Raw genomic sequence first — 16,233 nt, 5'->3', positions numbered from 1 at the left:
TCATTATTATGTTGCTCCAGTAACTGGGAACAGAGGAAAGACGAGTCCATAGGGAGGCGCTGTCCACCAACTCTTCAGTCGGAAGTAATTATGTGCCAAGATGTTTCATAAAGATCTTCATCATATTGAACAGCTCGTCCCTCATCTTTACAAACACAGAGCTGCTCCTACTCAGCTCCTCCAGCTCCTCACTCCGTCCGCTCGACCCTGTGGATCACGGTCCTGACTCCTGACACATGCGGGGGAACGCTGCTGGCACCGCGGCCACTGCAGTCTGTCGCGCACCGCGCTCCTCGCCTCCACGCACGCATCACTGCCTCCCGCCCTCTAATTGGTGCCACGGCCGCTCACCTGCTTTAATTGGACCGTGGCGACGAGGCGTCCGAGTGACGTGGACGAGACTCGGCCGCTGCTCGCAGTTCGTCCCAGGGATTCATCTGATGATCAGCTCGGAGTGACCAACGACACGGGAGCTGCTGCAGTCACTGGTGCGTGTGTGCGTGCGTGAGTGTTTGTGTGTGTATATGCAGGACAGACATGGATCAGCTCTAACAGCCTGACTCTGTGTTGTGTAAAACAACACGATTGGGATGCGTCTGTGAGCCTCTGCTTGGAAAAGGGAGAGCAGCGGGGACATTGACTTTTGACGCGCGGGCACAAACTCTGGAATCGGCTGTTTTCCTGCTGGCGGCTGAAGCTGCTCCATTGGTATTCTTGGCACCGCCCGGCACAGCTGAGACCGTTTGCACTGAAGCCTCGTTCTGTCTCGTTTTGTCTGCACGAGTGGTCGCTGCGCCCCTGCGTCTGGAGCCATGGGCTGCACGGTGAGCGCCGAGGACAAGGCAGCCGCGGAGAGGTCAAAGATGATCGACAAAAACCTGCGAGAAGACGGAGAGAAGGCATCCAGAGAAGTGAAACTGCTTCTGTTAGGTAGGTCACAGCTGGACACTGCAAACACATCCATTCATGTATAAAACCATGCATCTGATTCTACATGTCACTTGATCTGATTGGGAACCAAGCAGCTCAATGTGACGAGGTCATAGTTCAAAGTATGAAAAAACTCAATAATAGAACATTTTCTGTGGAGCTTGAAAATAATATAAGGAATAAACTAAGCATCTGAATCAGGGTAATTAAACCACTTCACTAATCCTCAATAGGCAAGACAAGTAGATTTTTAGGACCATGCGGACAGAAGAAAATTCAAAGTTCTTAGAAAAGCATCAAGGTTATTAAGAAGCCATTAAAATTGCATTCAAAAGATATTAAACACAGAAAGGAATCGCATTAGCTGTGGTGGACAGACACTTTATGTGAAGGCATTTCACCCTCATGTTTCCCAGAGTATCAGCCTGTAACCATGTCATTAATTAGCCAATACACAGGGTCTATAAACTTGGAGATAAGTCAGATACCATCATGTCAACATGTTGCCTCAGCTTCTCCGAGCTCAGCGTGCTGGCCTCCTGCCCAGGAAACTCAAATTCACTGCATCAAACCTGTGGAGACGGACCAGCCATTAACAGGCTCACACTTAAACACACAGAGTCTCATCTCACTGCAGCAACAAGCCATGTATGACATCGTTGTTAAAAAGACAATTTTCATGAAATTGAGTAAAATTGTGTCTTTCATCTTTGAAACGCAAACACACAACTTCCCACTCAGAACCAATTTCACACCTCCCTCCTCATCAACTTCTACTGCCTGTGTTTGCCATCATCATGTCCTTGATTTGTCTTCGTTACATGCTCGACTGACTGGAACTACAATATGAAACCAAGGTGTGTGTACTCTTGTACAGCTATCTTTGTGAGGACCACAACCTACAGTGTGAGGACATTTTGGCAAAGTGAGGACCTTTTGGCAAAGTGAGGACCTTTTGGCCAGTCTTCACTTTGGGACCTCCTTTAACGGATTATTTGGGGGTTAAGACTTCGTTCTAGGGTGAGGGTTAGAATCATGTTTAGGTTAGGTTAAGGGTTCGGGCTAGGCATTTAGTTTGGGTTAGGGTAAGGGGCTAGGGAATGCATTATGCCAATGAGTGTCCTCACTAAGATAGCTGTACAAATGTGTGTGTGTGTGTCTGTGGTTGGATCTGTGTCATCTTGCTGTGACAAGCTGTTAACAGAGGACACAATCGGCTAAGTGTCGGAGAGCTGCAGGTTGGCATAGGATGAGTTTTGGCAACATGGAGTCAGAAAGATTCACTTGTTAATTATCAACCTTGGAGGCAATCTGGTTAATCTCACAGTGTCATGTCCTTAAATGTACCCTTCAATCAAACAGTGCTTTAAAAATAAATGATTCAGAACAGCTGATGGGAAAATCAAGCAGTGATAAAAATCTCCTGGTGTCACAGTTGCATCTAATTAAATACAAACATGTCTTTATTTACACAGCAGCAACAATCATGCGTTGGTCAAACCCTGTAACACCTTAATGACTGATCTGACCTCAGACCACTTTACATGAGCTGTGTGTCTTTGTGTGTGATGTCAACACAGTGGAGCTGTAGCCACTGAGAAAAAAAGCAAGACATTATTTATGTTGAAGCTACTTTTTGCACCCATGCTTTTCCCACTATGTCAAACCAAAATGTCTCCTTGTATCACATTGTTTGTTATCCAGCAGAATGAATGGGACTTCTTCTTTACAGAAATAGATGCAACAACCGTGTCAAATAACTAACTAACGTTGGGCGTCTGTGGCTCACAAACCAGATGGTCGGCAGTTTGATCACAGCCCCAAATTGTCCCTGTGGTTGATGTGTGATAGAGAAAGTCCTGTGTGAATGTGTGTGTTAATATGTGTGTGAAAAGTGGCTACATAAATACAGACCATCGTTGTTATTATTAACGAGTCTGTGGATTATTGAAATGACCATTTTGATAATCACAATAAATCCACACATATTCTTTTTACTATAGACAACTAAGGGAATCAGAAAGAATATTATATGATAAATAAAAATATGATTACTACTATCAAAATAGTTGCAGATTATTTCCAATTAATTCCATTGAAAAAATGTTGTAAGTCTAATATGGATTCATGTTATAAATTCCTGTTGTACACATCAATGATTCTGAGTGAACATGCAGTAATTAAAATACTTCTTTGAGTTTTAGTAATAGTAATATTCATACGTTGGCATCTTATAATACAGATTAGTAAATCTTATAGGTTATTAAATTAAATGCATTTTCCAGTAATATCCTTATTATATTTCAACCATTTCCTATGATGCTCAGTATATTATATCACGTGCAACAAGAAAACTAAAGATGAGGAGAACACGTGTTAATGACACATATTTTTTTTAAATTTATTTCTGTTGGGTCTCATCCAGTATTTACTGTAAATCAAGGAAATTACATTAAAGATATGTAAATCCACTCATCTCATCACAATGCACACTTTTTTCTCCTCGGTCTTGTTTTCATGGATCAACTTCACTCCCAAATCCAACAGCTATTAATTATTAAAGTGATCTGACATCTTGAATGAGTTCTTTGATATGATTAAATCTCTCTTCGTTTATGACCAGAACCAAATCCCCTTATAGCTGAAAGTTGACTGTCAGTTCCAAAAAAACAACAACAAAAAAATCAATAATGATACAAGAATCAGTTTGATTTGTTTCCGAGTGCTAACAACACAAACGGTCTGATTTCTCTCTAGGAAACATAAATATTTGACGCGGTGTGCAGAGGAATTATACGACACAGAATTTGACCAAGCATGTGTGCCTATGGAGTCTCTCTTGGCCGGATGCCTTTACTTCCTGTAAGGTTTTTGGTGACTCCAACCGCACCAAGCTGCGATCAAGCCTCTCGACTACAGCGGTTTTGGACTCCAGTATATTGAGTTTCATTTAGTCTTTTCTTAAGATTATCTGATAAACTCACAGTTTACTAACATCACATAATCACTCTGGTGTTTACCCTCCATCATGATACCGTATCCGTCCTCAGGGAGAGAGAATAACAAACACAATCACTAAATGATCTTAAGATGACAGCAAACTCTGGCTGGATCCGAGGCTTAAAGGTTGAGCCGAGGACATTATGGTCGTGTTTGTTTTGTTTATGTATCAGAAGATACCAACTTGTTGATGTCACTAGTGAAGCATGAGAGGGTGCATCACAATTTTTTAATGGCTTTGCAGCATTCGGCCAATGTTCGAGTTCTCAGGGGAACTAATTGGACTTATGTGTTGAATGTTATCCACAGGTGATTCACGAAAAACTGCTCTTGTTAGTCTAAGTGAGGACTGGGGACAAACAGTCAGATTTGATGAACATTTTGTTGAGTTGTGTCATAAACAGGTTACACACATGAAACCATATTTGAGCATGAGAAAATAAAACTTGACAGGTCTGTAAAAAACTCACGACTGCTTTCACTGTTGTGAGAAAACACTGATTTCACTACGTTGCACCATACTCCAGAGCTCTCTGTGTTACCGATCCGCCAGATAGCTCGTCTTCATCTGTGTCAGAACCGGGAACAAAACCCATGTTATATAAGTCTCTGACGTAACATCACAGAAAATGATGATCATCAGTGCTCGACATATTTACCTATTGATTAGTCTTTTGGAATATCAGTTTTCCCCAGATGTTTATGTATAATATTGATGCTTTGAAGTTGTAAACTGCCAACTCATGGGTCCGGGCACGATCATCTGCAGAGGTGGAGCCCAAGAAGGCCTGACTGCTGCTGGTAAAGCTTTTCTCATTTGAAACTGTTGACAGACATTTTATTGCATAAATCAAGATGTAGAAGTAGAAAGGACTTAAAGTATTGGATTGTTAAAGGAAGCTGCGATCAGTAACTGTAAGTGCATCCATCCCTAAACAAAATAAATCTATGCTGAACTTATGCAATTGGGTTTTCGGAGGAGGAAAGTCTAGCTTGTGCATGTCCATATTACTGAGTGAATAGCAGTGGAAACAATATTCTGCAGAACAATCACTGACTTAAGTGTAGAAAGAAATTTCATCCCTCAGAAAATTGCACAATGATCTTTTTGAGTAGTGAATGTGGAGATGTTGCAGTTGAGTCCTGGATTATTATCAGTCACTTTACAGAAGCAATATGTGGTCATAAATATAAGTTCATACAAATGTGTTTCTTAAATGAAAGTGTAAAATATATCCAAGTTCATTTTAAATGTTACAATAATATAATTTGAGCAGGTGCAGAGCCAAACTGTGGTTATATTTAGCTACTGTAGTTATTATCTTCACTGAAATCTAGTTACCATTATATCATTAAAGTTAATTGAGGGGAATTTTACATTTAAAAGTATCATAACAAACAGGAAGGATACTGGCCTATCTTAGAACCAGTTTCACAGAGAATATATAGTTTCCCCCCCTCCGTAAAGCCTCGTAAAATCTGCCTGAACTGCAGCTCATCTCTAATTCCCCACCCCGAGCAGACGATGATAATAATAGTGCTTCACAGTCATGACTCCCTTCTTGTGACAGGGAGGAGGACTGAGGGTGAGACCGTCCATACAGAGACGACAACCTCACAGCTAGCCACAGTGTGAGAGAATCCACTTATTTACTGTGAGTCACGTCTCTGGTGAATACCACTAAGATGCATTTGCACTTATTTGCTGAACTAGCATGAAATAGATCCTCGCTGCAGCCACAGCTAAGGTGCCAGATCAACATTTTGTATCTTTACACACAGTGATAGCAAAGAGTTTTTCCTTGTAAGGAAAATTAATAAATTATTGAACATTCATTTTTTGGGTAGCAGCATAGAGAAGTGAATATCAGATGTGATTTATGTTTTTTACTTATTGAGGCTGTTTGGCTCAACACCTTTGGCTCAGGGTGTCAGTAGACTAATGAGCATGGGGTAGGATCCATATTCCTGGTCTTGTGTGTGTGTCTGTGTGTGTCTGTGTGTGTGTTCCTTATTTTGGATATGTTAGTGACCTAACAAGTGTCTTTATGAAGGTGGTGTGTACATGTGTCTGTTTTGGTTGTCACAGGCCTATAGAGGGAAATGGGTTCTGAATATTTCCTGAGGCATGATGGTGTTTGATGAGATCCTGTAAGAGTGTTAACTTTGGTATTTGTGGAAGTGAGAGTGCGACTCTTATTCTTCATGTGTTTACAGGACATGTGCCATCAGCCTCCTTTGGGAGGATAATGAAAGACATTTTTTCCAATTTACAGTTTCATTGTTTCATTTTGAGAATAAATGAAAAAATGTTGCATATAGAGCCATGAAGATTGGTGTATATTTGACATTAGATATTACATTTGTTTGTCCCTGCTAACCTGAGGTCTGTGGAGCCTTAACTCCAAGCATGCATTAGGTAAAAGCCAGGAAATATCCCTGGGTAGTCTACAGATAAATGGCTATGGTTCAAGTCCACACCATGCACCAAACCTAAGCAGGCTTTCTGTAAGTTATGTGCACCGGTCTCAAGCAATATCCATACTTCAATTTGCTCTGTAATTCATGGCGTAGAATATTTGTTGTATAGTCATACTCTAGCGTTTCACGTTGTTATCTTCAAATGTGTTAAGAAAGATGTTGATAATGAAAATCTCTTTTTACTGTGACATACTTTGAAACGTTGCCCGTGGTGCACTTTCTTCAGAGGTTTGCTGTTTTCTACCTATTAATTGCACAGCGCTGGATTGTGTTTATAAAAGAGCCAGAATCTGGATCTCGCCCTCGGGTCTTTTTAAGTGAGTTTGAAGTCATTTACAAATGTTCCACGTTTTTGGTTGCTGCAGTGAGAGGGAATGTATTTGCTGACTTTGTGATAGCTGCATTCCTTGACATTTAGCAGATGTTTTTTAGTTTTTGTTTAATTAAAGTACTGGTTTATCAGGTCTAACAAAAGTATATAGAAAAACACCAGTTGGCTCCAAAGTCCAGTCTCAGACCTTGTACATGTTTGGTGCAGATGACAAACAGATCCTTCCCTTTCTTTCATTTTCCTATCATATTTCCAATATTAGCCCCATTCATTATTTAGGCCTCTTTTTTTTCTCTTCCTCCTCCTTTCTTTTCACATCTCAACCTCTCACACAGTAGGTGAAGAGAGCAAAATGGCCTCCGCAAGCAAGTCTCACACTCATCACCCTGTTACCTGTGTCATCATCAATCCATTCACACTAGTCACACTTAATCTGATGAAAGGCTGAGAGTGACAGTGAGGCAAAGGATGAGAAAAATAGTTAATTGAGAGAATAAAAGCGAAAAATGAACAAGACCGAATCAAATTGAATTATTTAAGATTCTCTTTAATAATTTAGACTCATTAAAGATATTTTGACAGCACTGCTGATCCAGGCTGTTTTCACACAGACATGTAAATCTGCACACACTTCCCTATACCAGTTATGTTGGTCTAGAGGAAGACGAGTGACTGGGCTAATATATTACCATCATCGATCAGGCACACACTCCTATTATGCTCCATGATATCATTAAGGTAGAAACCTAATATGTCCTGTTCCCATTTTCTGCAGCAGCAGACTCAAATGAAAAGTGGTGGATCTTAGTCAAGTCACATTTATTTATACATCACGACAGAATTTGGCCCGAAGTGCTTTACGATCCCAGCAAATGAAGGAGAAATACACGATCATAGATCAAAAGCACAACTATTTCGATGATAGAATCGAAATAAATCAAATGTTGAATGCTGAACGGATTAAAACCTCAAAACTAGATGAAATAGAATACAATAAAATGAAAAAATACAATCACATTGTCTGGGTCTTTGCAGTTAGGCAACCCAAATCAAAGATTAACTCATGGTGAAAAAAATCCTTGCATCGCTGCAGTATGAAAGGTCACTCATTGATTAGGGTCCTAGTTGATTACTGCCATAGCTGTCAACCCCTCCACATACATCCATACCTTCATAAACATCACCTGCCTAGACCCTCCCAAGGATGCAGCCCCTGAATTGAGACGCAGGAATGGACTCACTCTGACGCACTTTTATTTTGAAGCTTGCAGGAAAAACTCTGTAGAATGTCAGGAGCAGCTGACGTCTTTAAGAGTCAGTGGTATAGATTCTACATTAGTTTCCAGGATGGCAACACAATAATGAGACAGTTGAAGATGTGACATGTGCTGTAGTAGCAGCACTGTATTTGTGAGTTGGTGCCATCAGCAGAAACACTGGTAGCACCAGCATCTCAGAGCCACTGTGCTGGTGATATTTCTGATTTAAGACACAACCTGTTAACTTGACTAAATATATTCTGAACCAGTGGATAAACTGGTCTCTCTTATGTCTTGTTTTAAGAGTTATACGTTTTAGCATTTGCTTTAGAGGGAACTCAGACAGGGAAAGTGCCATTATGGGTATATTGAGGACACTGAGTCTTTGGTGATTGAAGTTGAAATAGTTTGGCTTAGCTGAAAAAGATGAACCATTCTAGTCCACTCTGCCTGGTTGCCATGGATACGAGATGTACTTAATACATTTTCAAATCCCCTTTTCAATCTGCAGGAACCAAAATACTTAATCTTATTGTGATTTACATCACATATAAATGTAAAAGAATATGATACTTACTGCTGAAAATCTAAATTTTTTATAAGGAAACACATAGTAATGTCTTGGCTTTTGACAAAGCAAATTAAAATAAAGGTTTTTGTAGCTGGACTTGAGAGAAATGAAAAGACCAAATTACAAAATTACTTATGACCTGAAGAGAACGTCCATCTGTTTTCCTAGTGATTTAAAATGACATTTTACCAAGAAGAAAACGGTTAATCCCACAGCTCCTGCCTCTGAATGTGTTTCTCTCTTTTGAAGATTATAAAGGTAAAAAAGAGGAGTGAAAGAAACGGCCAGGCCTGTGTGATTTGCAAATGTAAAATATAACTATAGTGGAACGTCCTTACTTCTCTCTCTCTCTCTCTCTCTCTCTCTCTCTCTCTCTCTCTCTCTCTCTCTCTCTCTCTCATGATAGATATAAAATGAAAACCGCCATTGCACTTCGTTTCTCTAATTATTGAATAGTTCACGCGGGACCCGATGTGGATGGACTCAGTATGGATAAATTAATTTGGCTCTAACTCAAAACTGCCCACTGTAAAACATGTGAGTGTGTTCAACCCGAGAAGTTAGTGTAAGTATCGGAAAAATATGTAATTCATTTCCTCTGTTATTTATTGTCTTATTGTCTTTGACTCTTGTTGTTTAGTGACATTTAATACACACTGCATCAGGGACAAGTTATAGGTGATAGAGTCAAAGTAATACAGCACCAGTACAGCCCCCATGCTGCCTGCATAAATCAAGTTAATATTAGCACACTGATGGCCTCAATTTCTCGCCGAATGGAATGTGTCTCATCATTTTTCACAGCATGAGAGAGATGTGAAAATTAAGTGGTGACAAGATGTGCTGAGTGAATAAATTAAACACACTGGATGCCTTTAAAACTTATACAGTAGATTTGAATTGTAGAATATTGATCAGCGTGATGGTGTCAGGTTTCTTTTTATATCCCCTGTGTAAGATAAACAAGAAGCTACCGTCAGCAGCAGCTTAGTTTAGCACACTAACTGGAATAGAGAATATCTTTCCCTCTGCTTTTACGCTCTGCTAATACATCTAGCAAATGCCAAGTGGTAATCTCAAAAAAGATCATTTAATCCTATATTATTTAAGGCATCTTTTTTGTCACTGGCTAGGTACAATGGAATTTTGTGTAGGCAGCAAGCCTTTATGGCTAATAAGGATAAACCATGAAATAGAAGCTACAGGATTTTTTGAATAGGATACAAAATGTGTATAGGCTACAAGGAATTGGAATGGAGATACTCATTGTGTTTGATTGTGACATTATCTTGTGTAGCCTGTGACTTGCAGTGTTTGGTATACTCCATTAATCCTTGTTTTCATTGGACACATTAATGTAATGAATCACGCCTGTCGACTTCGAAAGTGGAAAAATAAATCACATAGTAAATAGATCATTAGTAGAACAGTGTTTGTGAATGTGACACGTGCAATAAATTAAGAAGAAAATTCCCACTATATTTCCAATAAAACTGACAAAACCCAACAAGGGGATATGATCTGCACAGTTTATGACCGTGTACAATTTGGTGTTTTGAATAAAGGCCCAGATTAAACTGATTTAAATACTGTTTCATAGGGGGGTCATTATTAATTAATTAATCTTGGCACAGACAGTATACATTTCAAATCTAATTTGCCTCTTGGTTTTTAACATGTTCTTTAAAAGATAATTTATCTGACTAATCAAAACCCAAATATGAGTCAATCTGACCACAACCAGTTATACAGATCTCATACTTGTACATAGTAGTTAAATGTTTATGCTTAGCCTTGTTCTGCTTTGTTGTCCATGTTTATTTGTCTATCTCTGTACGTTGAGAGCAAAGGAAAAGATGGAGTCAAATTCGTTGTGTGTGTACGCATACATACAAAGCTGATACTGATTCTATGTGCTGCTAAATTGAGTTATCCCTCCTCCCTCAACCTGACAATCTGGTGAGTCTGCAGAATGCTGATGGTTTTATGGGGAGGGCTAAAACACTGCAGCAACTGCACAGCTCTCCTGATGCCTCATCAGATTTCTGGTGTGTGAGTTTGTGTTAGTGCACAGAGTATAAGATGACACACAGAAAGAAACAAGGGGAGGTGGGAGAGTGAGAAGAGTCACTGCCAGGCAAATACCAGCTGAGATGTTCTGATATGTGAGAAATCATTTTCCCGGCACCCTGGATTGATTAGACGAGCGGGGGAGGTCTCATGTCTCATCCTCTTCATTGCTGTGTTTAATGTCGATACACTGTATGCAGTGTCCTTAATCTACGACGTGTGTTTGTTCTTTAGTTTTTCAATTCTAATACCCCCCCCCACAGGGGTGCTCACGGGGGACCAGCATGTTTGCAGCTTCTGTTTCCACACAGCGAATAACCAGTTACAGTTTTCACCATGTGGAGCTGCCAGATCCTTTAAGAGATGAATTAGTGCTTATTAGGACAAATTTGATCGGCGAAGACAACAAGACCTCATGAATTTACATTCTATTAGTCAGATGAGGCTACATGTCACAGTGTGTAAGGACGCATCATCCCATGATTACATCACAGAGACGATCTGGTCTGAAATGTGTTTGAAAACAAAAGGATGGACCGGATAGTTTTAAGAAAAAGTATTCGCTCTGGCAACATTTGGGAACTGTAATTGTTTTTAAATAATTAACTGATATTAGAAAAATATCAATTGATATTCAATCATGTGGACAGGTTCTTCCACAAAATGTCTTGGTAATCCATCCAGTAGTTTTTGTGTAATCCTGCTAACACACTAAAACATGAAAACAAAACCTCCTCTGCAGATGCTTTTATTATTCATTATCTTATTATTAAACCACTGGACAGCAGCTCAGCTCATCTTCTTGCTCAAATCCCAACAGCCGCATCGATTCCCTGTTTCCTCCAAATTGTTGAACAAGGTTCACATCAGTTTTTCATCTTCTCTAAGGAGCTTCACCATGTCAAGCGTTGTTATCGGGGATCGATACGCATTCACTTGATTGGTGTAATTAATATGGACTCTTGCCAGGTTAAGGGGCGTATTGATTGTGTTCTAGATGAGCCAGATGATTGGTGTGTGTTCTGCTTGAAATCAACCACACACCGCAGACAGGGCAATCAGCTCCTCTAACACTTTTCCGTTTTTTAGTAATTTTCTGGCATCAAATTGGGGAAAAATCTTTTTTCAGAACCTTAATCCTATTGAATAGTGAACATGAATACATTCTGTGGACATGTCAGAGTAGTGCAGCACTTGTGCAGCACACATGCTGTGTGAACTGTGGCTTCTCTAAGTTATTCAGGCTTAATAACATGCTGATGGCCTTAACACGTCATGTGTCTCTTTATTTTCACAGCATGAGAACGATATGAAAATTATGCTGTACAGCGAGGTTAAACGATTCGCTCAGTGAATAAATGAAACACACTGGATAAAGACCAACTGTGGCTCTACAACATTCTTCTTATAAGCTCTTCATTGAGGTCTTATAAGGAGGAACCCTGAATTATAACCATACTTTCAGCACTGTATCCTCCCATGGTTGTAAAAGTCTCTACGAGTGGATCGTAAATAAGTATGAAGGAAACACGTAACAATGATAATGATAAAACATATATAATAAAAAACATTGTTCACATGAAAAAGTGATTTAAGGTTCATCTATGATGCATTGTGGGAGGTAAATAAGTTAAACTTTCTCTAAATGTATATCTCCTTCTCTCCATGTGACAGAATTTTATCTTTTCTAACCAGGTCACACATTCTCAAGCTTAAAATATAATAATATCTTACAAACTCTGAGTAATCAGTGCAGCAGAGATAAAAAAAAATTAGCAAGTCCATTTTTTCCTGCAGCTCTGATATCACTGAAATTTAGAAGAAGAATTGCGCAATGATAGTTTTTAATATATTACCATATATAAGAACCAGGGCACTATTACCTTTATAACCTCATCATGTTAATTCAGTGTGAAAAACCTTCCACAAAGATCTACTGTTGGCCGAGAGACAGCTTTACTGGAAATGACAAAGTACTTCAGACCTCATATCCCTGGGATGTCTTACATTGTACGAGCCGCAGCTCTTGACATCATGAAGTCACTTTTTTTAAATGTCACTGGTGGATTGGTTGTTAGATTCCAGACACAGAGACGGTCTCTCATCACTGCATGGCACGGCTATGAAATAATGCATTTTGAAAGAAATGGACTAGACCAAAAACGGCACATCATGTGCCGTGTCTGGTGAAGAAGAGGAGGAGGAGAAGTTGCCAATGGAGACTGGAAAGGGATATGAACCCAGGTCGAGGGCAGTGGTGACAAATACCCCCAGAGGCATTAACTTAAAACAGGATGATGGATGGTGCTGAGGGCTGCACTGAGGACTAAAAGCATTAACAGTAAAGAAGTGCTTCCCTCTGTTTTGAAACAAAGTGTGTCTCCTCCTGAGTTCAGTGCTCCTCAGTGGTTCATTCTGTTGTATATGTACAGTGGGTGCATGCATGTCGTGTCACTGCCCTTCTGTTTATCTTGAGGTCTCGATCTTTTTTGACTGTATCAGAATCTGCTTCCTCTTCTCTTCTACCTGATTCTTTTTTCTCGACACTGTCCCTCTGCTTTGCTCTTCTTCGTACGAGCTGCAGCTACAGATGTGAATCTTAAGATGCAGGCATCAGATAAGCTGTCTCTTTCTTTGTGTAGGACACATAATGTTCTGCTTGATGTGATTCATTGATTTTTTTATTGTTCAACAGCAATTTTCAAATACAGACTTGTGGAATACAATGTTTTGTACGTCGAACATCCCAGTCTCATAAATGTGTTGATGTCTCTTGTGAACACATCAAACATTTAACACATTAAAGCATTAAAACACAGTCATTATTGTCTGTACAGTCAGAGTGCAGTAAGCACTGTGAAGCTCCACTGCGCCCTGCAAGGCTGATGACCTACTTTTAAACTCCAGGCGACAACACCTACTGTATCCAGTCATGTAAAATTCCTCACTCTCGTTCTGAAAGAGGCTGAGGTGGTGGAGGTGGGCGGCAGGATGCCTCACTGGCTGAAACACCTGTGCTGCTGATGCTAGTTTGTACTCCAGCACCCACTAGTATCTGCATGTACAGTTAGTTGTACTAATGGAGCTCCTTGTTCTGTGTTCCCTTGGAAAAGTGGTGGAGAGGCTTCGTGAAATAACTCAAAGACGGCTGCTGTGTGCAGGTCAATAAAAGGAAGATGGAGATGTACCTGCTTTCAGACCTGGTGAATAAAGAGGAGGTTGTAAAAGCCGGCTGACGGAGGGCAATGTACAAGAACCAAGTGTGTGGTTAAGAAACAGCTCCACTTATAGACGAGTGTCTTGCTCAGTGCACACACTTAGACACTCGTAACCTTTATCCACTTCAGTAGAATGAGGTTGTTCAGACGTGCACATCAGAGTCTGAACAACTGCATGTACTTTGTCTTCACTCACGCCACCTTCAGGCAAAACAACTGATTAAACCTAATTATTTTTGGGCCATTTGGGAAGAATCACAAGAAGCTGTATAAACAACATTGATATATACACCTTATATATCTGCCTGTTTCATATGGAGTCATATTTCTATTCTCCTGATCAATGTTTCAACATGTACTTTTATATTGGAGCTCTGATTTTGGTCTCCACCAACTACATAAGGAACTATAAGTCTCTTTAGCTGCATACGAACTCTGGTCTGTTAACCTATCAGTCGCTGACTTTGCCTGCCTGTCATTTTAGTGTTGACCATCTTTTTTAACAATAACAATGATGAGAATAAACCTTAAGAGTTGTTCTCTGTGGGTTCATCACTGCCATCAACACCAATCAAATTAATCATTGTAATTGATTTGTTGTTCATGTAAAAATATTGATCAGGCAGGAAGGAGCAGCAGATACCGGACAAAGGACTCTGTAAAATGTAGACATGGTATATTTTGGGTGCAGAGTAAACTGAGATAAAGTCGATGGGAAGAGCAACACACACACACACACACACACACACACAGAGAGAGAGAGGTCCAGTTTCATTGGTCTGTTCCATTTTGGAAGTCGTGTTAGTGCGTTAATGTTCAATAGTCGTTCTAAACCTGCCTGTGCGTAACGGGCTGTTTGCCTGGTGATGTGGTCGCAGCTTTCTTTCTTTAAAAGTGACCTCAGTTTCTGCAGGTCCAGACTGACTGCCACACTCAGTCCACAGAACCCTGCAGCTGCTGTATCACTGCTGCACAAAGAGCTGTTCACCTGTTTCTGTAGAGTTCAGTAAAGCTAGACCCAGTACGCAGAACCCCGAACCTTTTAAAAATAAATGTTGCTCGAACAGATCTTCATTGATCAGATACTTTACGTCTGTATTCAATGTGGGTCAGGAAGAAAAAACAGTTACAAATATATTTACTCATAGAACAACATCACGTCTGCTTGTGTCTGTCGGCCCCCTCAGTGCATTGCGACATGGCTTTAAATAGCATCAGCATCATTGTTGTGTATTCTGCTCAGTGTCATCAACGCCCAGAGCAGATTAACCTTTAAATGGCTGTAAAAGCTCGTTGGATGTGAGTCGTCGTGACACCGACGGGTGGGGACGGCGAGCCAGGATGAGAGCGAAGGCGGAATCGTCACCCAGCCAGGCCAGTGAATCATTCTCCCTATGCAGCCGCTAAGACAATAGATGGCCTATGACGCCGGCATATGCTGGGATGTGTTACATGTTTCTACAGGAGAAATGCCAAGGCAGCGGGTTGTGTGACACAGAGATGAGAAACACTGTGTTAGGGATTGTGTGCCTCCCGAGGACCCTCTGGTGTCGTGCTGAAATAGCAGAGGGTATTCTTGATGTCGCTTGTTTTAGGGAAATTCATATTTATGTCTTTTCTCCTCTTCAGCAGTAAATATGTGCAGAATCGTACCAGAATCGACTTCTTTCCCTTATTTGTCTTCTATTATCAGGCCAAAGTTTTATAATTTGATGCAGGCTTATAACTAGACACCTGTAAAGCGTAACCACATCAGCTTAATTTGATTAGTTCAGTGCTAAGTAGCAAATGTTGAACCTAGATTGTGAATATCAAACCATGGATCTGCAGAATCTTTAGTCCCCCTTCTTACAGACATCTCAGGATCAAAAGTGTAAAAGTTAAATGGCTACACTTAGTTTGTTTGAAGAGCCATGATAACAGAAGGGTCCGGGGAAGTCATTATAGGTAAGTAAGTGGGTCATGGTGGGGAGGTCTTCACTGAAGTGAGAGTTTAAGAGTCCTACACTCTGCCGTCCTGCTACTCAGATCTGATGTTGCATGAAGTTAACTCGTGTTTTAACTAATTGCCGATGTGCTCACAGTGAAGTGATGCAGAAAGCAAGAACAAAACGAACGGTTGCCTGCCGATGTTCCCTCTGCACTGCAGCACTTGAATTCTGCTCACTCCTACACATATTCTACACGCTGAATATTAAGCCTCCATCACAGATTCCATTTCAAACTCTGTATTTATCTGCAAACTGCTATTAAAATTCGTGATCGCGTTTGTCTTCCTCCCACTATTTTCTCCTCACCAGTACCTACATCACTGACACATTTTTGGTTGTTATTGAAATAAATGTTGGTCTGTCTCTCCTCAGTGTCACTGGG

The 16,233-nt window shown here is 40.4% G+C and overlaps 1 protein-coding gene across 1 annotated transcript in view; it reads left to right on the top strand.

Annotated features, from left to right (window-relative positions):
- The first annotated feature begins 364 nt into the window (after positions 1 to 364).
- LOC128448062 (guanine nucleotide-binding protein G(i) subunit alpha-2) overlaps positions 365 to 16,233 on the top strand; it is a 32,368-nt gene continuing 16,499 nt past the window's right edge. The window contains exon 1 of the mRNA XM_053430600.1: positions 365 to 930. Within this exon, the coding sequence (XP_053286575.1) occupies positions 813 to 930 (118 nt within the window). The 5' untranslated portion in view covers positions 365 to 812. The remainder of the gene's footprint in view (positions 931 to 16,233) is intronic.

This window comes from Pleuronectes platessa, chromosome 2 (assembly GCF_947347685.1).
Source record: "Pleuronectes platessa chromosome 2, fPlePla1.1, whole genome shotgun sequence".
Taxonomy (NCBI): Eukaryota; Metazoa; Chordata; class Actinopteri; order Pleuronectiformes; family Pleuronectidae; genus Pleuronectes; species Pleuronectes platessa.
This window is presented reverse-complemented; position numbering and strand designations above follow the sequence as displayed.